The sequence below is a fragment of the Fringilla coelebs genome (assembly GCF_963513975.1).
Source record: "Fringilla coelebs genome assembly, chromosome: 5".
Classification (NCBI taxonomy): Eukaryota; Metazoa; Chordata; class Aves; order Passeriformes; family Fringillidae; genus Fringilla; species Fringilla coelebs.
The window spans coordinates 35,601,814-35,625,025 of NC_140033.1; the positions used below are offsets into that span (position 1 = coordinate 35,601,814).

Below are 23,212 nucleotides of genomic sequence, written 5' to 3' on the forward strand. Positions count from 1 at the left end.
GGACTACATCAATTTTGGGATTTCTAGCTCCTTCAGGAATTGACATCATAACCTACAAATTAAAATGAATACTACTGTAAAGATGGTATCCCTCCATCTTCTACTACTTAAGTCCATAGCAATAAAAAACCTGAAGCACACAGTAGGATACAACTACTCCAGTTAAAATTCATCTTTTGTTGTCTAAAATTTGACGTGTAGGAACAGTTTTCTTTAGTCAAAAGACATATGTGCCAAACTGATTACACTTGCAGATATTACTGTCAAGTCAAGATGAATCACTGTGATTATGCCTCTTTCCACTGAGGAGGAATCCAAATATAGATTACTGAGCCAATTTTGAGTCAGATTATGTAAATCCTAGCCAAGTTCAAGAACTGCATAACTGAAATATGCTTCTTGGATTTACATTGCTTTATATTAGATATAAAAATCCTGTTCTTGAACACTTAACCACGTTTTTAGTTTAGTTGTATCAAACAATGTGCAATACAGTGTAAAAGCAGCATATTGCACAAAATCAAGGGACATGCACATAGCAGGAAAAAAAACTGAATAAAATCATTAGATTTCCTAAACCAGGCAATATTGTTTAGGGATAGTCAAGTTTCTCACTAGGACTTGTCTTTCTGTACACACCTGGGTATCAAGGAAGAGCACTGAAGACCATATGAACAAGAACACATAGGCATAAGTCAAAGACCTGTTACAGTCTTCATACCTGTAGGATTTAAACAGTAGAAGAGGACTACGATACGGTCCAAACGGAAATGGTTTCATTTCAGCTTGTTTACTTTGTGATGTAAAAAAATCCATGTCCACTGAAATTTCCTAAGAAACAGGTAAACAGATATACAGCAGTCACAATACCACCTAATAATGAAAAGCTTCACATTTAATTGTAAAACATTTACCTGACCACACAAGAGATCTTCCTTAGGCACAATAAAGGCAGTACTTTTCATTAGCAGATCTTTCAAGCTGTCAGCTTTAGCATAAAGTTTTTTCAGTTCATCAATATTCAACCCAAGGAACAACTCAGGCTCCTCAGAAGCCTTTTTAGAAAGTTTGTTTATAGTTTCCTGTTTTGGAGTGTCCATGTGTTTAAGATTTGGCTTAGTAAAAGAATTTGATTCTCTGAAAGATCTCCTTCGTTCTCTGTTTGAATTAGACAAATCTTCATCATCAAAGTAATTTTCTTCACTGTCCAAAGTCAATTTGTCCTGTGTAAGATCATGAAGCGATGGCTGAGGTAATGCAAATTCAGCTTCCTCTTCTACATGAGGTGCAGCATTTGATTGTTCCTTGGTTTGAAGTGCGCGGGCTTCCTTCAACTTCTGAATCTTTAGAGCATATTCATACTCTAGTTGCTGTAGTCGTTTTTTCTCTAGTGCAATCAATTCTGCTGAAGGCTTTTTTGGACTTGATGCAGGGGAGGTATCCAATTTCAACATTTTGCTTGGCTAAAAAGAAAAAAAAACTCTTTATTTCAATTTTCTCATCTACTGATCTATTGACAGGAAGGAGAAACAGACAAAATATTTAATTCAGAGTTTATAAAAACATTTGAAACTCTTGCCTGAAGATTTCAACAAAAAGCAGAAAAACAACAAATGGCAGATCTGCAGGTTTTGTGATAAAAATTACCCTCTATCATGTACAGGGAGGGAGGGCTACAACAGAAATTCTGTCCCAAATTAAAAGTTGAGTTATAAAACAAATACATCCAGTGATGTTGGGAGTAGGACGACTAAAATTTAGGAAAATATTTTAGCCTTGTTTTTGTATATTTTGTTTTTCAAAACAGTTATCAGATCTACTCTGCAGCAGTTAGCTTGATAGTTTAACAAAATCATTGATGTCTACAGACAGAATTTTCTTTTCTCACAGCCATATGGCTCCTCTTATTATTTATCTGTAAAAGCCATTCCCCTAGCATAGAAATTGAGGTTTTGAAGAGTTTTCTTTCTCAAATCATTAATGCCTTTTTTTGAATTCTCAAAAATGAACAAAACCAATAGGAATGTTCCGTACATTGTTTCTGAAATGTTTTCCTGAAATTCCACTTGAACTTTGTTAATCAAAATTGATACTCTTTTCCAAGTAGTATGGTTTAAAAGCATGCTGACTTACACCAAGATGATCCTGCTCTAGCTTTCGTTTCCCAATTTCCTTACTTGCTACGGCTTTTGCTCGAGCAAGTTCTTCTCCGTATTTTAACGCCAGAGCTTTTTTTACTGTAACTCGTTGTTGAACTTTATGTATCTAAAAAAATAAAAATAAAACCTAAATACTACAGCAAGATGCAAATTTACAGATATGACCAGTTAAAATATAATTACATGGAATTAATGAGATATAATATAACTAGATGGGAATTAGTAAGTAATTAAAAGAAAAGTACTGCCTCTAAAAATCAGGCATCCCATTTCAAGATTTCCAGCTCTAGAAAAACATTTCAGAGCGCCAATTACATGTTCCTGAAGCCTCTTGAGAAATGCCTTGTTAGCATTCAAGATCTTCTCTGTTGCTTGTAGCTGTTCTGCCAGTTTGTTAATTTTATTTTCAGCAATTCGAACATTCTCTCTCTTCTTGGCCTGTTGTTGCAATAAATTTTTCAACACAGACTCATCCTTTATCAACAGCATTCTGAAATAAAAAAGGAACGTACACAATTTTTTTTAAAGGTAAACTACTTAGAGCAACTGCTGCTCCTCCAAAACCCCAGTTATTTTAAAACATAGCTCTCCTCACTCACAAAAAGACTACAAATTAAGCCTCTCTGAACAGTCCTAACATCCATAAGACAGTAAATACTGTCAATATATACAGCACATTTCAGCATCCCAAATCCAGCATCTAAGTATAATGCAGAAAAAACATTCTAGTTACAAGGACAGGGGAAGGTAAGCAAATGCTCTATCTTTAAGACTGTTTTTAATAGAATGACAACCTAAGCACACATTCTTGCTTTCTGTTAAGTAACAACCTACTTCCATCTTCAGGCACATGCACACACTTCCAGATTACAAGCCATAATATTATGACACAAAATAGAGTAGACAAATTACAAAAAGCTATGCATCAAAGGAAGACAAACACTTCAGTAGATGGGTGTGGATAAAGAGAGAATGGAAGATTGTTCTTCAGTTGACGGCTGATCGCAACCCAGTTTGTTCACAAGACCATACAGAAATAATCAAGTGGCAAAAGAAGCTAAGAAGAGGATGCAGAGCACTTCTACTTCCAATTACTTCATAATTTGAAATTAGGGTGAGAAACATGGAAGAGGCATGCCAGAAGAGAAAAGCCATATTAGGTGCCACAAATCATATTCTCAGCACTGAACACAAATACAGCTGAAAACACTCAGTATGACAAATCATACTTAAAAGTTACCAAACACCACACTAGCAATACAACACAATTCCTTTTGCACAGCAAAAGAATTAAAGGCTGAATAGTTCAAGAAAACAAGAAAAAAACATTCATTGTTCTATAAATGCTACAAATTTGAAAATATTTACTCCTCATCCTGTTAAGCACGAGGTAGGACTTACGACAGTGAAATGCATACCTGTTTTTCTTCAGTTTTGCTTCTGCTTCTGTGACTTGTTTGGTCACTACTGCTATTCTCCCAATTCCATCAACTTCACCATCAGAATTTGCAGGGGATGAATTGTTCTTCACTGGATCAGACTTAATTAAGCGCTGTTTCTCACGACTGAAACAAATGTTAAAAACAAAGCTGCTCAGTAGCTTCAACAATCATTTTCATGTGTACTCCCAAAAGGTTTTAAATCTTTGAAAAGAGTAGCAGGACAAGATTTCAAGTTTAAAGAAAAAGTACTTTCCAAAACTGCACTTTCCACTCTTAATCCCAGGATTTTCTTCAGACCTCTATGTTGTCTTACCAAAAAACTGCATGGGGGGAAAAAACCTGAAGGTGTTGGGAAGGTTTTTAATCTCAGATCTTCCTTCTGGTTACAAAAGTAGACTAGTTAGTAGTTAGTACAGGGGTACAAATAAAACAAATTTTACATTAACAATTAAACTAAATTTAACTAACTAAGGTTACCTGGCAATCTCTTCTTTTAGAAGTCTGTATTCTATTTTCTTATCTTCTGGCAGAGCCTCTGGAGTTCTCATTGGATCATTCTCTTTCTCTGATTTTGGAGGAGCTTTGATTTTTGATGCCTGTTATAATTAGACTCAAGTCAGTACCAGTCATGCTAGTTTAAAATACAGCTACCAAGTAGTATTTATAAGAGGAATTTCAGCACTAACTTTGCTGTTCTAGGCTAGTAAGATCTTTTAAGCCCCTACGTTTTTGCCTAACAATGCATTGAATTTTAATGGAAAAAAAATCAAACCAAAATATATTCCAAGTTCTATCCTCAGGATGCCATCTTCAACAAAAAAATTTGATTAGTTTGTGCAATAAATTACAATGTAGTTCTACAGACAGGACTAACTCTTACCCCCCTTCTGATGCAATTCAGTATTTCTTGACTGAATTCTGAAGTTTAAATTCCATATATAAGAAAAATCATTAAAATTATTAAAATTTTGACAGCATTTACCTCAACATTTCTCCTTGCTTCTTTTATCATAGATTCTAGTCCTCCAAACACACTGCTAGTTGAGTTAGAGGGCTCTCCATCAGACTCACTGTCATCTGAGTCATTTAGTGTAACCACAACAGACTTGTGTTTTGGAAGCTGGGGTGAGAATGTAAAAAGTTTTACAGTAAGAAGACAAAGTTAGAGATGCAGGTACAACAGAGGACATACTTTCAAGAAGAAAAAAAGAAGGTTAACTCCTTTTGCTACCACACACACCAATCCCACATTGTAAGAAAAAAATAAGCATTTGTACATCTCCACAAGACAGTAATATTACACAGAGTGTTGATACTGTAATATGAAAGGTACTCCAATATTTTCAACCCCCTCCAAAGTATCTGCAGCACATTTATTGGTTCATGGTCAGAGCATACAGATCTCAAACATCTAACTCCAATACTTGATTAATTAATTGCAATTAAAATTATCATCTGTAAATTGCAAGGAATTTTTTTAAGTAACTGAGAGGTAACAGCCAATCAAATCTGCATTAGAATTGGTGTGGCAGACGTGCCAAAACTCCCTCATCTTTCTGCTACACAGTTGCAATGCCTCTTGTCCCACAGTTGTACTTAGTTGATCTTATAGTGAGCTGCTCAGGCAGTTTAATTGGCAGAACATCAACAGAATGTAATGAATAGCTGAAATCATGATTAATCATCTTAGCCAACAGAAATTTAAAAAGCTCACTGAAGATCAGGTGACTGCCAATTCCGGCACAAAGGAAAATGCCGAAACAAGCAGACAACCGAGATTAACCTCAAATGCTCTGGAGTTACAGCTTAGAAAAAAGTAATTTTTTTCACATTTCCAGGACTGCTCTTCTGATCTCCCACTGTAGATCTGGACAACTATAGCTATACATTACTCTTCGTCTCAGAATAGAACCTTGTCAAAACTCTGTGTCATTTAAAGCATTAGCCCCCATCAAAAACCCACCATTTTTTAAAATGAAAAATACTCAAATTTCCACAATCAGTTCTTTTTGATACTCTGGGCAATTCTCAAGATATGGGTTTTATCTACTACTGTTGAACATACTCCAGTTGCATCAATTTTTCACCACAACAGGTGCAATTCTAGTTTATGTTGGTGCATAAACACTCCTCACAAACACTCTCTTCCAGCCACATTCATAGACATGCTAACTGAGGTAAACACTATTCACTGAAAAAATTCAACTCCTCTTAGATGAAAAACTTTTTCCCCTACAGTAGTTAGTTTTCTAACCAATTTAGCATGTTAAGTAAGTTCAGCAGTGGGACTGATGCTCCAGACCCCACTTTAAAGGAAGGAAGACACCAACTGGCCAGGTGCATGAGGAAGAGCAAGACTGCCCCTGTTTTGGCAATGGTGTCTGTGTGAGTCTGGATAAAAAAAATTGAACTATATTTACAATCTCTTAGTTCAGTGTATGATATCTTGATGCTCTCTTCAGCTATGAATTCTTGCCCCAAAGTCTTTCTAGAAGAGCATATGGATTGTAAAGGTGACTAATAATTCAAATGCTTAACTGAATGCTTCACTCTTCTATGCTGTATCACTAGAAAATCTAAGTCTGCTCTTCACTTAAACTGAGCTCAGTTTCAACTCATTGCCTTATTAGTAGGAAGCACCAGTATTTCCTTACTGTGATCACTGCTCGTGGAAGCCTCGGTACTCTAACAAACTTTGTACTTTGTACCCGTGGCTGAGACACAGTATTAATACTGACAGCAGACAGATTACTTCTTGGCACAGGCTGCAAGTTATCTGGAACAGGAGGGGAAGGTGGACCACTGTTACTTGATGTTTCCTAAAAAAGAGAACAAAATATGGTCTTAAAAATACATACTATACATAGCTGTTTTCAAAAGCGTCAGTATAAATGCAACTCTTTCATACATGTCATGGAACTTGAAAATGTGATTTAGCCAGACTACTGAAAAGTACTAGACAAATGTTGCAATTCTGCAGTAATATCAAAAAGGCACACAAGAGCAGGCCAGTTATTCACAGGTCAACTGCCAAAGACCCTTTACGTAAGGTCAAAACCAATATTTTTTTCAAACCAACAAGCTAGCTTCTCACTCCAAGAGAAACCCTCAAAACAACAACAAAAACCAGTGAACCTCTTCCAACACCTTTCTTAAAGGGCTGAAACAACGTTACTTGTCTTACTTTCTAACTGAAAAGTTCAAAAATAATAAACATTTTCTGGCAGAAAACCCCCACTCCTTTGACTTACTCCATTTTCAGTACCTTGAATTCTCATAATTCCTTCAGAAATAACAGGAAAAGCGCAATTTACAATTCTTGTTGATTTTTAAGTCTCTAGAAATGCAGCGTAATACCCCTGTAAGCCTGACTTACAGCAGGCCACATTGAAATTTTGGTCAAGATTGCCATCTAGAGGCTTACATTCGAAAAACAATAGAGTACCTCAGCTCTGAAAGCACGCTTGTTGGCTAGAGACTTGAGTAATTCTTCTCTTAAGAGCATCTCCTCCTCCTCTTCCTCATCAGCAAACGGAGGTTTTGGTGGCTGTTCAGGCTCTTCAGGGGGAAGAGGGGGAAGAGGTGGAGGTGGCTCAAGAGAAACACAAGGAATACCTTCCATGTAAAGATGGCTCAAAGATGGTACAGGCTGACAAAAAAAAATAAAACAAAGGTTTGAAGTGTGAAAATTACTACCCCTTTATGATTACTTAGAAGAGGTTGACACCTAGATTATTCCATGGTTGAGAAGCAACCTAAACTGTGTCAGTTTAATTAACATTCAAACTACACTTACATCCCTGTCGAAGGTTGTAATTGAACAGTAAGTTATTTCTCACAGAGGTTAATGGAAGCAATAAAGTTAGATTTGGATAGTGAAAGCTGTGGAGACATACAAAATGTATGTGAGAATCATGCTAAATGTACTTACATACTAAATGTAAGTGAGAATCTGAAGCAGAGGTAGCCCAGCCAGAGAAATATAGTTGAAATATAGTTGACCAGCAGAAATATAGAAATATAGTTGACCAGCAGTCTTTAGACAGTTTTATGAAACTGTCTTAGCTAACAAAATGACAATTTCCCTTAGTCAAAAATTCAGAAGCTGTCATGAGAAGAAATGGTACCTTTCTATCACTTTTTTTGAGAAGAGTAACAATCATTCACTAAAAAAAAAAAGGTAATGAAAAAAACTCCACACTAATTGAACTTCCATGCAGACTCTTAAGTGACAGAAAACACAGTCAAAAGGCACAAAGTCTAAATGACTGATGAGCTGTATGTCTTAGCTTTCCCCCCTTCTGGGTAACAAGTCAGATCAAGCTTATCTACCTACATTGCCTAGAGATAAGGGGCAAAGTTGCCTTGTGCTAATAATTCCAATTCATTCTTTTCCCTTATGTGCTTCAGACAATTTTTGTTTTCTGTATGAAAAAGCACAGCTCTAACAATGAAGAGAATTTCAGTTCAATAGGGAAAACCTCGTTTAACCAACAACTGCATCAGCCAAGAGGCAGCTGAAATAAAGAGTTTTTAAAAAGCAACCGCAAGTCTAACAAATAGTTCAAGGGAATCATTAAACAGAGTATAGTAGCAAAACCAGAATCTAAATGTAGTCCTAGCTTTACCATCAGAAATCAGATACAAAATGAGAATTATCAAGGTTACTTACTGGAATTGGAGGAGGTAGTGGCAAGGAAATTGGTGGTACTGGAGGTGGAAAATATCCTACTGGACACTCAAAGAAAGGAGGCTGAACTGGGGAAGAAGCTGTAATTAAAATACTGAATGTAAGATATCTGACAGGTATTTATTAAACAACAACTCATGCTTTATGCTTCAACTGATCTAATGGAGCAGAAAGAGAAACTTTTTTACGATGCACTAATCCAAAGGTAACACCAGACACAGCACAGTACCTTTTCTTTACATGTATATTTTACGTATATTTTTTAAGAAAGTAGTTACATTTTCTATTTTCTGACTGAATTTAAATCACAATAATTTACCTTCTCAAACAAGATATCTCAGTAGCCTGATTACAGGCTACAAAAAACGCAACACAACACAAGGTAGGACAGAAGCAGACCCAAAGCACTGCTGATAAATTCTGAAACATTGAACAAGAAATTGAGATGCTTTATTAAGAGAGATTTGTGTAGCTTACACGTACAAAACAGCAGGTGCAGTATTTTAACAAAGCAATGTATAAGGAAGGCTGACAAGAAAAGAGAAAGAAGAAGCAAAAAAACCAAAAAAGGCTGAAAGATGGAAAGCAAGAGAAAAAAGCAGCCAATCAAGTACTATGCTTAATTAAGTTTTCTCAACTCTCCACATGTTGAGATGGAACACAGAAACCCAACTACCTAAAATGCACCTCAGACTCAAGGGTCAATAAATCATTTAGGCTGGAGGAGACTTCTGGAAGGGGTATGACCCAGCACAAGTGCCCAAAGCAGGGCTGCCCCCAAAGTCAGGTTGTCAAGTTCCAGGTATATTTGACCATGGAGAGTACACAACATTTAAACCTGTGCTAGTGTTTGACTATCTTCTATCTAAGCAGAATTTGTTTTGTCACAATTTAAGTGTTGCTACCTGTCCTTCTGCTGCCATTCGACTGATGAGTTAGGCTCTGTCTTGTCTGTAAATGCCCACTAAGTAGTTGAAGACAAGAGCAAAATCCTTCCTTAGCCTTCTCAACACAAATGCAGCTTTCTCAGTCTCTTTCTGTAAGCCAAGTGCTCCAGTCTCTCAGTGAACTTTATGAAAAACAAGCCTGAATCAGTTTTCCTCAGTCAAAAAGGTCTTTTGCTAGGCTCATTCTAGAATGTCACTTTCTCCTACTGTGAAACCAGAAAACTGGCAATCAGTGATCAACAGGCCCCTCCAGCCACTGACCCACAACAGTTACAGTGCCACAACCCAGGCTATGGCTCACCTGTCACCCAGAGTCATACTGCCGACCCACATGTCACCCAATGTCCATTGGGACCCCCAGGCCCTTTTTTTGCAAAGCTGCTGTCTGTCCAGTCAACACCCTGCACAGCTGACTGGGAATATACAAGCAGAAACCTACAGTACTACAATGAGCAAAATATACCCTGAAGACCTTAAAAATCCCACTACAGCAGAGATGGAAAGAGTCAGCATTAACACAATTAGCTCACCTTAAAACGTTAGTTCTAGAATTCAGACAGCTCACAACATTTTCTTTCTAGAACAGTGGCTTATTTCCTACATTCTACCTATTTTTACCAACCACCATATAAGGAAACTGTAGCTAAGTCTTACCTGGTGAGTTAGTTTCACTGTCTGTATCCATAGCAACTTCATCGTAATTATCATACTGATATATGCCTCCTGCACTCTCTGTAGATTGCTTATCCAAAGACCATCTCAAGTCTGTATCTGATGACTAAACACACAAAAATGTATTTTATTTACCTGGTCTTACATCATTATTTCAGAGTAAACCACTAAGAAATAAACTCTGGAAGAAGACCCTTAGAATTTCTTCTTCTAATTGATTTATAAATACAATTTACTTATCTTGTACAAGAAGAAAAAACTGAGTATTACATTTTAATCAGATCCACTGCAAGTAGCATCTAGACAAATCCACAGGCAGTTTTAAAACTGTATCTCTTCCAGGAAGATGAGGTGGGGGATGTTATGATACATGGAAACAATTTTTAAATACCTTTTAGGTTATTATATATCTGGTAAATGGACATGGTTATATACTTCTGAAAGACTGCAAGTGAATTAAATGCTTTATTATTTCTGGTAATCTGCCATGGCAACTACTAAGAATGCTTGAACTACCCTTGCCAGAAACAACTCTCAGGTGAAGAATCCTTTTACTGTCCCAGAAAGAGCCACATGCCACACTGAGACAAACCCAGAGACTGCCAACTCATAAATCAGATTGTTTAAAGATCTCCTAACACTGTACAGATGCCAATCAATGTTCAGGACTGAAAATATGCAGAACACCTAGGACTGAAAACATGTAGAACACCTACGTATGACTTCTCTGACTCCCTAACTTGTATCTTTCAGAGGCATACAGAAGACATTTTGGTAGCTTCTAGAATATCTAATGTTTGCAGTCAAACATTTTTAGTCTCCATTTTCCACTCAGTATTAATATAAATATGATTCTTGTACAACATGACCTCAAACAGGGAGCCTCAATTCCCTTAGATGCTGTTTCTTCTCACAGCATTAGTAGTTCCAAGCACTTGAAGCACCCAGCTCCAGTGGCTGCATTGCTTCCAGGCTGAAAGAACGAATGCTATAGAAAAAGTCTTTTTTTTCCTGTAGGTACCAGTGTTTTAGAGACAGGCATTAGTTACTCAAGTGCCAGCATCAGTTACTCAAGTGCCTTTTGCTAATCTCAGTATGAGAACAAGAACAGCCACAAGGATAGCATGATGACCACTGCAGTAACTCTATTACTTCATCAATTTGACACTATGTAAGGTCAAACTAATTATCTTCTGTCTTGGCGTATCTTATGCCTCAACAAAATAGATTAAATACTACACTGAAAAAATACTACAAAGCAATCAAGTCCTCCAATGACATTTTGAAAGAAGCAACCCACTGAAGTTGTATACACAGAAAAAGTCTGAAAATGTGGACAAGAAAACCTTGAAATCTAAAAGAAGAAAGCCAAAGAAGTTTCACTGATTGGTTATTGTTAAATTACAGGCTGCTCTTTGATCACTATGTTCAAAATGTCTTTAGAAGAAAAATGCTTTATCATTGACTTGCAAAGGTACAACTCATAGAAAACTAATTTTCCGAATGCAAAGGAAATGCTTGTCTAGCATGGTATTAAAGCACTGTAAACACTGAGGTACACTGAGCTTTTCTTTTATTGCTATATTTTGATTATTCTAGCGGTGGGGGAAGCAGGGAAAAGAACAGGGGGATTCAGACAGGATGGTGACACAAAACCACGTGAGGCAAGACAGAAATCATTCATGAATCCTAAATGTAATGCCAGAACACCACATAAATTTCTTACCCTGCTTCTTGACCTCCTCTTTCCTCCAACTAGCTTCATAAATCGATTGTACTGCTCTTCTTGATTTGAGAGGTCCCTAATTTTTCTTATTTCTTCTTCTCTCTTTCTTCTCTCCTCCTCTTCTTCTTGTTTCCTCTGGTCTTCCTCTTTCTGCCGCCGGTCTAGTTCTTTTTGCTGCTGCATCTTCTTTGATGTCTTTGTCTGTTGCTTCCTCAAAGTTTGCTTGCCTTTAAATAAAAAAGTTTGTGATTAACACCATCTTACCTAATTGATTCCACCTAATCCTAGATTCTTCAAGAGCTTTGAGTAAATGTGAGAGTTTAGAATGACTAAAGGCTCATTGCTCACATTAACTTTTTATTTTTAGGCCACGCCATTGACAGCCATTTCAGTAACATTATTACCTGTAGTACTAGGTTTTTTTGTTGAATGTGCTTTTGTACTGGCTTTCATTTTCTGTGTAACACTTTTCGTTTTTGTTAATTTTTCCTTGCTTTCCTTCATCACCTGTTGTTCTTTTTGCTGCCATTTTTTACTAGCAGACTGAAGTGCAAGAAGCCTAAGTTGCAATTCAGACATCTCCTCCTCATCATCAAGCAGCTTCTTGAGAAGAAAACAGAAGAAAGAACAAGACAAAAAGTCAAGAAACATAATTTAACAACTTTTTCTTTGAAAGGTCTTCTGAAATCCTTCCCCACTATTTTTACTAAAAGAAAGCTCAAAATCCTACTTTACTGGTAAGTGTCATTTATCAAAAATTGACAGTTCCTATTACCAGAATGTTCCTGGACTGCCATTTGGAAAAAGCTATCAGAGTATCATAATGCAATCATGCCTCATCCATGGAGGAATATTTTCTTACCTTTTCAGATGCAACATCTGAACTGCTAAGCTTTCGCACTGAAGTTTGCTCTTTGTCTTCTGTACCTTCCAAGAGAAAAAATACCGTATTTTTGAACAAGGGGTTTCTCCTGAGACAGAGCTACATTAAAATGATACCTGAATTTTAATCTATACAGCTATATTTTATCAGTATCACTTGTACACAGTATAAAACAATAGCAGTGGTACAGGATATTTCACATGAACAAACATTCATACTAATTTGGCATGTCTGATAAAACCATGACTCCATAAGCCTAAGGCAAGACTTGTCATTCCTTAGTAACGCTGTCTTAAGGTTCACATGTACTTTCTCAAGAAACAGAGAAAAACAGATTTGCAAACAAGGTGAAAAGACAACTTCTTGCCATGTGTTTTATACCACCATGTCATATCAGCTGCTGTCCTGACCATCTCATATTTCACTGGCAGCTATTTTGAGCAACTGGTCATTCTTTTGCAGAATTAAATATGAAGGCCCAAAGCTGCAGTAAGAACACGCTTGCTCCATTTCACACCAAAGGCAAACAGAAAAAAGTTATCCTGGAATGAATAGTGGAAATGAATAGTATAGCACTGTTTGCCCACTATAAACATTTAGATGCTAAAATACAAATTTCTTAGACATCACAAAACATAGCCAATTTTCATAATGTACATATATACACATATTAACATACTATATTTCACACATGTATACATAATGCTGTACTACTGCAGTATTACATAATTCATTATAGCAAATAATCAGTAATATAACTGGCTGAAAAAATAATTACGCTTTTTTTATATAACCATACATGTTTATATGCATCAAAGGAAAGAAACTTTAGAGAAAGGAAATTTAGAGAAGCTTGGAGTTCTTTTGCTATATTACTCTTTCTTCAAAGGAAGATTCCTTCCTGCTATTCAAAATGTTTAAAAATAAATTCAGATTCTGTACAGCTTTAACTCTTCCTAGCACTTCATTAAAAATTACATTCAGAAAGGCACTGTTCTTTAAGAGCTTATACGTAAACAAAAATGAAACTTAAAAAATGCTGAAGGTCTTCCTCTTTGCACATGCATGCATTTTTTAAAAATGCACATACAAAAAAGAGAAGAGTAATATCTAATACCCATATGAACTACAGAAAAAAAATTCAAAAAAGTTACTATACTATGTGCAGTTCCTAACCATCCACTTCACAGGATGAACGTAGGAAAACAGATGGTACAGTAGATTTTTTTTTTTTTGATGCAAGCATATGAAGGGACATTGCATACAAGTACAAATGCTCTTTCAAACCAGAAGGGGACAACATGGACACAACAGGCTAATGCACAACGCGGGAAGTAAAGTAGGGAATACTGTCAAGCCTGTCAGAGCACCTGAACCACAGAGAAGTAATTTGAGAGAGAGACTGAAAGTTTCCTAAATTTTGAGACAATTTCCTCAACTTTACTGCAGAAACATCTAAAATGTAAAAATAAATAAAATGTGAAAATGAAATTTTGCTGATTTACCAATACATGCAGCAGGTATTGTGGCAGTAAAGAGATCAATACAGTATATATTCACTTAATACACATGAATCTGCAATAACTCCAATTAGCTGAATTTTTCTTTGGAAGCCTGCCTTACATTGTCATAAGCATTCACTCATACATAATCTGCTTTCAGATCATTCATGTACCATAGATTTGATTATCATGCAAAAATTAAATGCTTTTAATATGCATATTACAGCATCTGTTTTTCACTATCATTTCAACTGTATTATCAACTTCAGTGCTTTAAAGTTTGGAAACTGGATTTTTCAGACTATTTTGCTTTTTAAATAGCTGTTTTACTCCTGTCCTGCTATGTTCTCTTCCCACAGACTACTAGTTTTTCTTTCATTACCAAAATTAGTTTTATTCATATGTGTCAATAAAACCTGTGTGACCTCTTAAAGAACACAAAAAAAAAATCTATTATTAATAGGAAACACACAAGGGGGAGAAATTACCTAGAAGGAGGTGGTTTGACTACTAATTATCAGTTTTCTCTTTTATTTTCTATCTTGTTCTTAAGTCATACATAAATCATTCTGACTTTCAGTGCTTTAGTCCTACCTTTCTTCATATTCCTGCCAATTACTCATCTGCGTTCTTATTCAATCCATTAACTACTTTGTCTCTTCCCACTCAAATTGATAGTTTACACACACTGGCAAATTAGTGAACACCAGATGACAAGTGATCGCCTCAAGCACCATCTTTAACCACAGCAATCATTTACTAGAACGACATGCAGCCTGAAGAGTAGGAAGCTTAAGTCAGCTGCCTTATTTTGCTGCAGACTTAGAATTAAGCTCAAGTGCTTTCAGTACAGGCCAGGTGGACACGATCACTTATTTTTCAGAAACTGGCTAATGCATGTCAGCAATTACCCTTTTTAGTCAGCAGCCCAGAACTATCTCAGACAAGACATTATTATTCTACCCTTTGCCTTTATTTTGTCTACAAATCCTTTCCATTTCTGGCCTATGATTTCTTGACTACTTGTGAATATCAACAATGATCAAAGTAATTCTTGTGAAAATATCCTATGGTGTTAATAACACCAAGGTTGTGGGTTTGATCCCTGTATGGGACATTAACTTTTTAGAGTCAGACTTGATGATCCTTGTATTCCAACTCAGAATATTCCATGATCCTCATCTTACACTTAAGAAAACACATAAAGGTGAAATGCTGAAAAAGGGGTCTCTATAAATGTTTTCTTTTCAGCTAAAAAAAATTCCACATTTTACTTCTGCAGAAAAGAACAAGGCAAAAGCAGAAGTAAAACTTTCAGTAGAAAGTCAATGACTTCTGCTGTGAACAGCAATTGAAACCTTCAAGTCTTGTCCTCATGCTTTCTGCCAAACAGTCTAAGAAAACACATTGTTTAAAATACAAATCCAAAAAAAGCATGCTTCCAAACATGTTTATGTAATTCAATAACTAAAAACCACAAAAGTACATTAAATCTTTAACTTGTAACTTTTAACATTTTAATTACAGTAAAGTTTTCCCCAACACCTAATAAATACAATAGGTAACAGTGATGCCTTAAGTTTTTAGCTTTCATATTTTTCAGATTCTGTACTGCCTTAGAATGCAACTGTGAACTTCATTTAAAGTGTTACCAAGTTGTCTTCACAGTTTAGTTAGACAAAACAATCCTTTTCCAGCCAGAGAACTGCAAACACCACTGCAGCTTCAGACCCAAAAAGTATAAACAACAGCAAATTGAGGAGAGCAGTCTGGGAGGATGGGACTTCAAAGCCTGAAGCTGTTATCAGACAATTAACCCCAATTCGTAAATGGACCAAAAATAAAACTGTAAACACTTGGGACGAAGCATCCATCTTAGGTGGAGCCGCAGGCAGGCTCTTGTACTGCCCAAGGTGTAATCTTTGAAAGCCTTTTTTAATAAATACTTGATTCCTTTAACTCTGTCTAGCCTCTGTTCTAGGTAGCCACACAAGGAATCAATAGCAAGCAAAGAGAAGTTCACAAGCTAAAATAACTTTACAAGTATTTCTTTACCTTGGCCTGATTCTGTTGCTTCAGATTTTTGCGAGGACTGCTTCATTCCTTCTTTGCCTTTTTTCAATCTGCTCCTCTCAGCTGGAGTAGGCAGTTTTTGTCTGAGAGGTTTCAGTTCAAACGCCTGAAAGCCCATAACCGGATTTTTCTCCTCAGGAGGTCCTTCTTTTACAGAGTCCGTTTTAATACTGTCATTTTCTACAGTTTTTTGGTCCTCAGTGTCCACTGTTTTTTCACCATCTTGTTTTTCATTTTCTTCCCTGTTGCTCAAAGCCAGTCTTTCATCTTTATTAATGTGTTCAAGTTCTAACTGTATCTGCTTATACTTCAAGAGCAGATCCTCAAAACTTTCTTCCACAGAGCTTTCATTTTTAGAAGAATGGTTCTGCTTTCTAGATGGGGACCTTCCAAAAGTTTTAGCTGAATTACAGGTCAAGAAATTCAAGACAAGAACTTGTATAATCTTAAAACAGTAGCAACCACTGAAGACCAATTAAGACAAATGTAACTTATGACCATTCTCACATATTTTACCTTAAGGCTAGTTTGAAAAATATCCTGAATAATTACAACCAGCATGCAAAAGCTGAAGCCTTTATTAAATATTGACAAACATTTTCTCAAATCAACAATTTCAAATATCCTACTTATGACAAGAAGGTCATGAATTGCTGGAAGTCTCATCTCTTACTCACAGCACCCTCCTGAAATAACAGCTATAATGCTGAGATGGTTCTCTATCATGGAAAGTCAAACTTCCAGAATTTGTAACTCCAGTACTGACTTGCCATCTGACATTCTGAAAAAGTCAGGTTAAATTCCTTCTTACTCATTTTAGACTTTCATAAAATGCCACATCTAGCCCATACGAAGTCTGGCCATAGCACAATTACACACTGCAGTAAATGCAGTTCAACAAATGAGGTAAGGCACAGAAGAATCAATGAACAACTAAAGGGAATAAAAAAAAGTAACAGACTTTCAATCAAAACATTCAGAAATGTTGAAGACAACTGGGAATTACTAATTACTTAGAAAAGTTTAGCTATGAATGTTCAAGGCAAGCAGTGGAAACATTCTCAGGCACCTCCACCCAGAACAAAAGTCGTCACTATTATGTCACTATCAACTCCTCTTACCTTAACCTGACCCTCGAAAATCATCATGTAAAATAATCATGCTCAAGGGGAACTCTTTCAGGATACTGAGTCAGGTTTTACTCCTTTGACTTACAGTATCAACCCCACTGCGATAACAGCTGACTCACACACCCAGTTACACAAAATGCTTTTTCAACAACATCATCTCTTAAAACAATACACAGAGTAAAACCAGAAGCTAAAATAGGTGTCCTCTGAATGCAGACATACTGAATCCAAAGGAAAACATATTTGTCTTCTGCTCACAACAAGCATCAACTACTTGGATGGTTTGCTGTTAAGTTCTAACATTAGTACAAAGAATCTCTGTAAAAGCAACTTCCGTAATACCAGGAAATGTTTTGCTATACAGTGTTTTCTCAATTGTCAGCACAAAAAGCAGAAACAAGCAAAGACAAACTACATAAAATCCAAAAAGCAATCAAACAATCTATAGATACGTTTAAAATGCTAAAAGCTGTATGCAGCATAACACCAAATTATGCAATAAGTATATCTGCTAAATTCCCTTCCAACACATATTCCAAAGAGTCAGCTACGTACGTATTTTCATAAATCGCAAGGAATTTTGAAGCTAATAAGTCTAACTGCTATTTGCTATTGGAATACTTAAATAGCTTCCAAAGTGACCTGGAGAAGGATAACAAGACAGTTTTGAGATGTTTTTTGTGCTCAGGATAATACAATTGCTAGAAGTTCACACTAGAAATTCTGTGGTTCACATACGCAGAAAATTTTTTTAGTGCTTCTACCCATAGAACGCAAGACTCCAGAAGTGCTGTGAAAGGCAGACAAGCATGTAACATATTAAAACAACTGTGCTTCAACCAACTCAAGAGAAACTTCATCCAAGAACTAAAAAGAAGAAACTGGGAGTTAGAAATGAAGAAAATTGTACACTGTGAAGAGTTCAGAATTCAGTGGAAACAGAAAGTTGCACAATGGTTCTGTATTTCAGAATTCTCTATGCAAGAATTCCTGGAGAATTACTATATATGAGCTTAACATTAAAGCTGCCAAGAATTGAAAGAGAAAAGCCTAATAAAAGCTAACATCCAAAATAAGTAACAGGAATTCTTTAAGTGTTCCACCTTAATATTCCTTACTCCACTTATATATATATTCCTCCAAAACATGGTGCAAAGCACAAGTTCCAAGGATAAATCATGTAAACAATCCCTGTCTTACCAGACTGTCATGGTTTACCCCCCCTCAGAATCTTATTACCCCACACTCTCACTCCTCCTTCCCTTCCATGGTGGGATGGGGAAAGAACTTGGGAAAAGGAAATGTGGGCTGAAAAAAGAACAGTTTAATAACAGAAATCAAGTAAATAATAGCAATAATAATGAAAATTAAGATAACAAAAGACAGTGGAATAATGCCCAAGGAAGGAGAGTGATACACAATACAATTGCTCACTACCCACTGCCCGGCCCAGCCCCAGGCAGCAATCAGTGGCTCTCAGCTAGCTCCCCACAGTTTATACACTGGGCATGACATTCTGTGGTATGCAACACTACTTTGGCCAAGTTTGGGTCTCAGTTTTGCACACTACCAGCTTTTTGTGCACCTCCTCACTAGCAAAGCATGGGACACTGGAATTTCATGACTTAGTGTAGGCACCTCTCAGCAACAACTAAAACACCAATGTGTTATCAACATTATTCTCACATTACACCCAAAACACAGCACTGTACCACCTACTAAGAAGAAGCCAAAATCAGGACTCAAGACACTTAAAACATTTTATTTTCCAGGGGGAACTTCAGATACCATTCCAGGCCACAAGCCTCCTTGTACCAGTTGATATGAAAGCCTCCTCTGAAGTCACATGCCAATGAACTACAGCGGTACTCCATTAATGTTAGCAACATGGAGGTACCTTAGTATTTATTAATTCTCTAATGCTGACTGTATTAGGTGGCAAGGATGTTAAAAAAAAACAAAGTAACTCATATTGAGGGAAAATCATGGACCTTCCTTAACTACATGATCCATAAACAACTGAATGTTCACTTATTAAAGAGTAATAGAATATTCTCTATCTACCATGTTTCACAGATGCATAAATTTTAAGTGCCAGGAATAAGAACACTTTCAACATTCTAATTTTCTACTTTTGGTTTGAAAATGGAATTACTTGTTTCTGAACCTCTATTAATTAAAAGAGAGAAGGAGACTGCATCAGTCTCATTAAGGAACATTGTCCCAGACAGAACTTGCAATCTCCACATTTGCCCTGCAAAACTCCTTACACAGAAAGTAACCACTTTCAGATACTCAAAGCAACACTGCAAAGAGACTTGAAAACTATTTTCAGCATTAGAATTGTCTTACTGTGAAACCTTGAGTAAATGACATCTTCACTTGCTGCTTCTCAAGATAAAACCCTTAATGAAGGGCTCCAATGAAGCCTTCAATAATGCTGTAACTTGAGACTAAATAAAATCATCTCTATTGCTAATTTACAGAGTCCATCTACATTTAAACAAATAAAAATTAATAACATAAATAATAATCTTGTATCTAAAACAAGATCCAAGAGACCCAAGAAATCAACCCATGCAGTAGTTTCTAGCAAAAACACAGCCTTTGACTATTGATATGAAGGACAATAGAAGACCGTAAAATTCTGGAAAATAGGATTTAACCACCATCTCTCTCGCTCACTGTTTTTTACACTCATCTACATTTTCAGTTAGGCAACAATGCAGTCACGTCAAGTAACCAAACTGTCCCACGCTACACTCAGCATCAGTTCTTTATGTTACTTCCTATAGCAGACAAGAAAAAATTTCCCACCACTTTCGCAATTCCTGCTCCTAAAAGGACAAAATATCAGAACTCTTGTAATGAATCACCTAAACTCTTAAGAGTAATCAGTGGAGAACATCCTACAAGAAATGGTGGGTATGGCTTTCATCTGAATGCCCACACAAACTACAATTTGTGTGTGCAGGTCCACTCCAGCTTAGCTAAAACTGACTAAAGCCAAGCCTATGTGTAACAGCCTCTAAAGGAATGAAAGTGAAAATGAAAAAAAACCAGTAGATCCTTCATTGCCCAATACAGTAAATTAACAAGCTTAGGGCTTTAGCTTTACAATTTTGACACTAACTGTACATATTAAAACTGCCGCACCAAAGACTGACCCCACTTCACAATATTCGCACTTGGGGCTAGAAAAGCAGCCGCCCGGAATCCAACCGACAAAAGCTTCCTTCCAGGCTATACTTTTCCTTTTTCCCTACACCTGACAGATCGGCCGAGCCGCAAGCCAGGCCACGACAGTAATCCGACTTCCCAGCAGCCTCTCCTTAAGCAGGGCCGGCTGTCCCGGCCAACCCCTAGGATTAGCTTGGGAGCCTCCCTCTCCGTTACCGCTGCGGGAATCCCACTGCCAGAGCGGAGGGAAACCCGTCCCTTCCCACGGCTTTCGGCCACGTAGCGCGGCACGGCCACACCCAGGCCCACCGCAGCAGCACGGGCCCCCCACCCCGCTCACGTCCCAAGGATACATTTCCGAGGCGAGGGCTCCCTCCAGCCCTGGCTGCTACTGAACCCGGCGCCGCCTCCCCCTCCGGGCGGCCTTCCCGGAGGGTTGCTCGGCCGATCGCTGCAGCCTCGGCTCCGGCCCCAGCGCCCACCGCCCCGGTAGGGCCGGCCTCGGAAGCGGAACCGATCCAGGGCGTTGTGGCTGCGCTCCCAGAAGGAGAGCCGGGGGCCCGTGTCGGAGTGCGAGCCCGGCGGCATCCGCGGCGCCGGCGGGTGGGAACGGAACGAGTCCTTAGGCCGGTACCCGCCGTGGCCGTGCACGTGTCCTGTGTCGGGCGGAGGCTGGTGCCGCGAGCGCGGGAAGGGCCGCCCGGGGGAGGACATGGAGCCGCTCCCGTGGAGCCCGGGGGGCGGCCGGCGCCTCGAGTACGGCCTGCTACTGCTGCTACCGCCGCTACCGAAGCCGCCGGCGGGCTCGGAGCCGCGGCCATAGGGCCCGAAGCCGTTGTTGTCATCGTCGCTGATCTCGCCGTCCTCCAGCTCCCCTTCCTCCTTCGGGGAGAGGCCGCTGGGGTCGGGCGCGGCCGCCGCCTCCGCGGCCGCCATGGGCCCACGACAACGGTCTCCGCGCGCCCTGCTTCCCCTCCGCTGGCCCGCGCGGACTCTCGCGAGACCACGCCCCGTCCCTCCCGCCTGGGAGGAGACAGAGCCGAGCTGCGTAAGAGAAGAGGCTCGGGGCAACGCCCCTATTGCGGGGTATCCTGGGTAATGTAGTTCTCCGCTCGGGGGTGAGACCATGCAAAGCACGGCCGGCGCCTGAGCCAATCGCGCGGCGGCGGCGGGCGGCGAGCGCCAATGGGCGCGCGGTCCTCCATGTTGGCAGAGGAGTGCGGGGCAGGAGGAGGCCGCCATCTTATCGAAGGGCTGCGGAGCCCAGTTGGTACGGAGCGGTGGCATGGCGGCGGGCTGCCCTGCCCTGCCCTGCCCTGCCCTCCGGCGCGGGACCGTCACTGGCAGCTCCCTTTAGCGCAGATTGCGGGGGCTTGGCCCCTGGGTGCTCGTTGGGGGTGCTGGATGCCATTTCTCTGTTGCTGCGGCCTGTGCCCTGCTGCTCTCCCCAACAGGCTGCTAAAGAAGGGAAGGCAGCGGGTTTTTAAGCATTAACCCCCAGAACCCTCCTAGTAGCTAAACTAATGTTAAAATCTTTAAGAAGGAGGTTTCTGCAAAGCTTCCCAGAGCTGTAATTGCCTAGAAGTTCAATGCCATAGTGCCTTCAGCAAGACAAGTGACAAGTGAGCGTCAGAGAAACAACTTCATAAACACCTTCAATAATTTGTTTTATCTCTAAGTAGCATTCTGTTGCTACCTGGTTGGTTGTTGAGGGATGCAACATCCTGCCAAGACTGCTGACTGGAGAGCAGTGATGACTTGCTTGTGCAGAAAAAAACTTTATTTAAAATAAAGCTTTTCTAAGTCAGATTGGTGTCTCCTGTAGAACTCACAAACCCTGACTTTAAAAACTGAGAAACCTGACAGATTCCTTTGAATTATGCGTGCTAAATGTCTTGGCAGGTTTGCCGTGGTTTTCAAACTTTGAGAAAGATGGCTGCATCTTCATGCTTTTCCTGAGAGTGAATTAATAAGATGTTTTATAGGGTATTTTTTAGTGAGTAACGTGCTATGAAATCACAAGCACCAAAATAAAACTCAGTATCATGTTGCAGTTTATTTCCCCTTGCCTTCTTCTCTAGACTTCATTTAAATCCAACAAGAATAGAGAGAGTGGATAACGCATATGCTTTGTAAAGTCCAAAATGTTGTGCCAAACAAACTTACTTTTCTTTGCTCAAAACACTTTTCGCCCTCTTTTTTTGATCTAACAGGACAAAACATATGACTCAAAATAGATACCATTGCAGTGACTTCATACAAAACAGGATAGAGTAATGGAAGGTGTATATCATATCCTAAATCTCTCAATTCTTTTTCTGTTTAAAACCATGTGCATTCTTTGAAGATGTTTACAGGGAAGCAAGTTAAAGGTTTGCTGTTTCAGTCCCCCTCCCCAGCCCACATATACATCATTCTACGTTAGAATGCTGTTTGTGTCAGTACTTCTCTTCAAATTGTTGGTATATCTAGGAGTCAGGCTTATGTTATTTTACATATCCCACAGTACTAAAAACATGCAAATATTACATAGGACATACTGAACACTTTGTCAAGTAGCAGCTGGAGGTCAAGCATGTTTTTAAACATTGCTGGTGCCTACATCCATGTCTGAAATCTAATCCACTGTAGTTACAAAGCAATTTCAGTATCACTACATGTAAGCTGCAGGAATTTCCCTCCCAGCACACGTCCTTCCTTAGGCATCCCAGAGCTTTGCATATATCTGATTCCAGTTGCATTTGAACAGTTACCTTTATTTTTAAATGTTTTCATGCACCAATAGGAAATTAGTATCAGTATCTTTTA

At 38.6% G+C, this 23,212-nt stretch overlaps 1 protein-coding gene across 5 annotated transcripts in view; it reads right to left on the reverse strand.

Annotated features, from left to right (window-relative positions):
- The window catches only part of ZFC3H1 (zinc finger C3H1-type containing), a 41,640-nt gene extending 20,255 nt beyond the window's left edge, over nt 1–21,385 (reverse strand). Inside the window, exons 1-16 of one of the 5 annotated variants that reach the window (XM_084206187.1) lie at nt 20,758–21,385; nt 16,077–16,496; nt 12,499–12,557; nt 12,041–12,236; nt 11,637–11,863; nt 9,893–10,016; nt 8,274–8,371; nt 7,047–7,250; nt 6,256–6,420; nt 4,584–4,721; nt 4,079–4,197; nt 3,578–3,724; nt 2,475–2,649; nt 2,134–2,265; nt 915–1,463; nt 722–831 (exon numbers count right to left, since the gene is read on the reverse strand). In XM_084206187.1, the coding sequence (XP_084062313.1) occupies nt 722–831; nt 915–1,463; nt 2,134–2,265; nt 2,475–2,649; nt 3,578–3,724; nt 4,079–4,197; nt 4,584–4,721; nt 6,256–6,420; nt 7,047–7,250; nt 8,274–8,371; nt 9,893–10,016; nt 11,637–11,863; nt 12,041–12,236; nt 12,499–12,557; nt 16,077–16,496; nt 20,758–21,340 (3,446 nt within the window). In that variant the 5' untranslated portion in view covers nt 21,341–21,385. Of the gene's footprint in view, nt 1–721; nt 832–914; nt 1,464–2,133; nt 2,266–2,474; nt 2,650–3,577; nt 3,725–4,078; nt 4,198–4,583; nt 4,722–6,255; nt 6,421–7,046; nt 7,251–8,273; nt 8,372–9,892; nt 10,017–11,636; nt 11,864–12,040; nt 12,240–12,498; nt 12,564–16,076; nt 16,497–20,757 lie in introns of all 5 variants that reach the window. The other 4 variants (XM_084206186.1, XM_084206185.1, XM_084206188.1 and 1 more) reach the window with 4 other exon arrangements.
- Nucleotides 21,386–23,212: the final 1,827 nt, after the last annotated feature.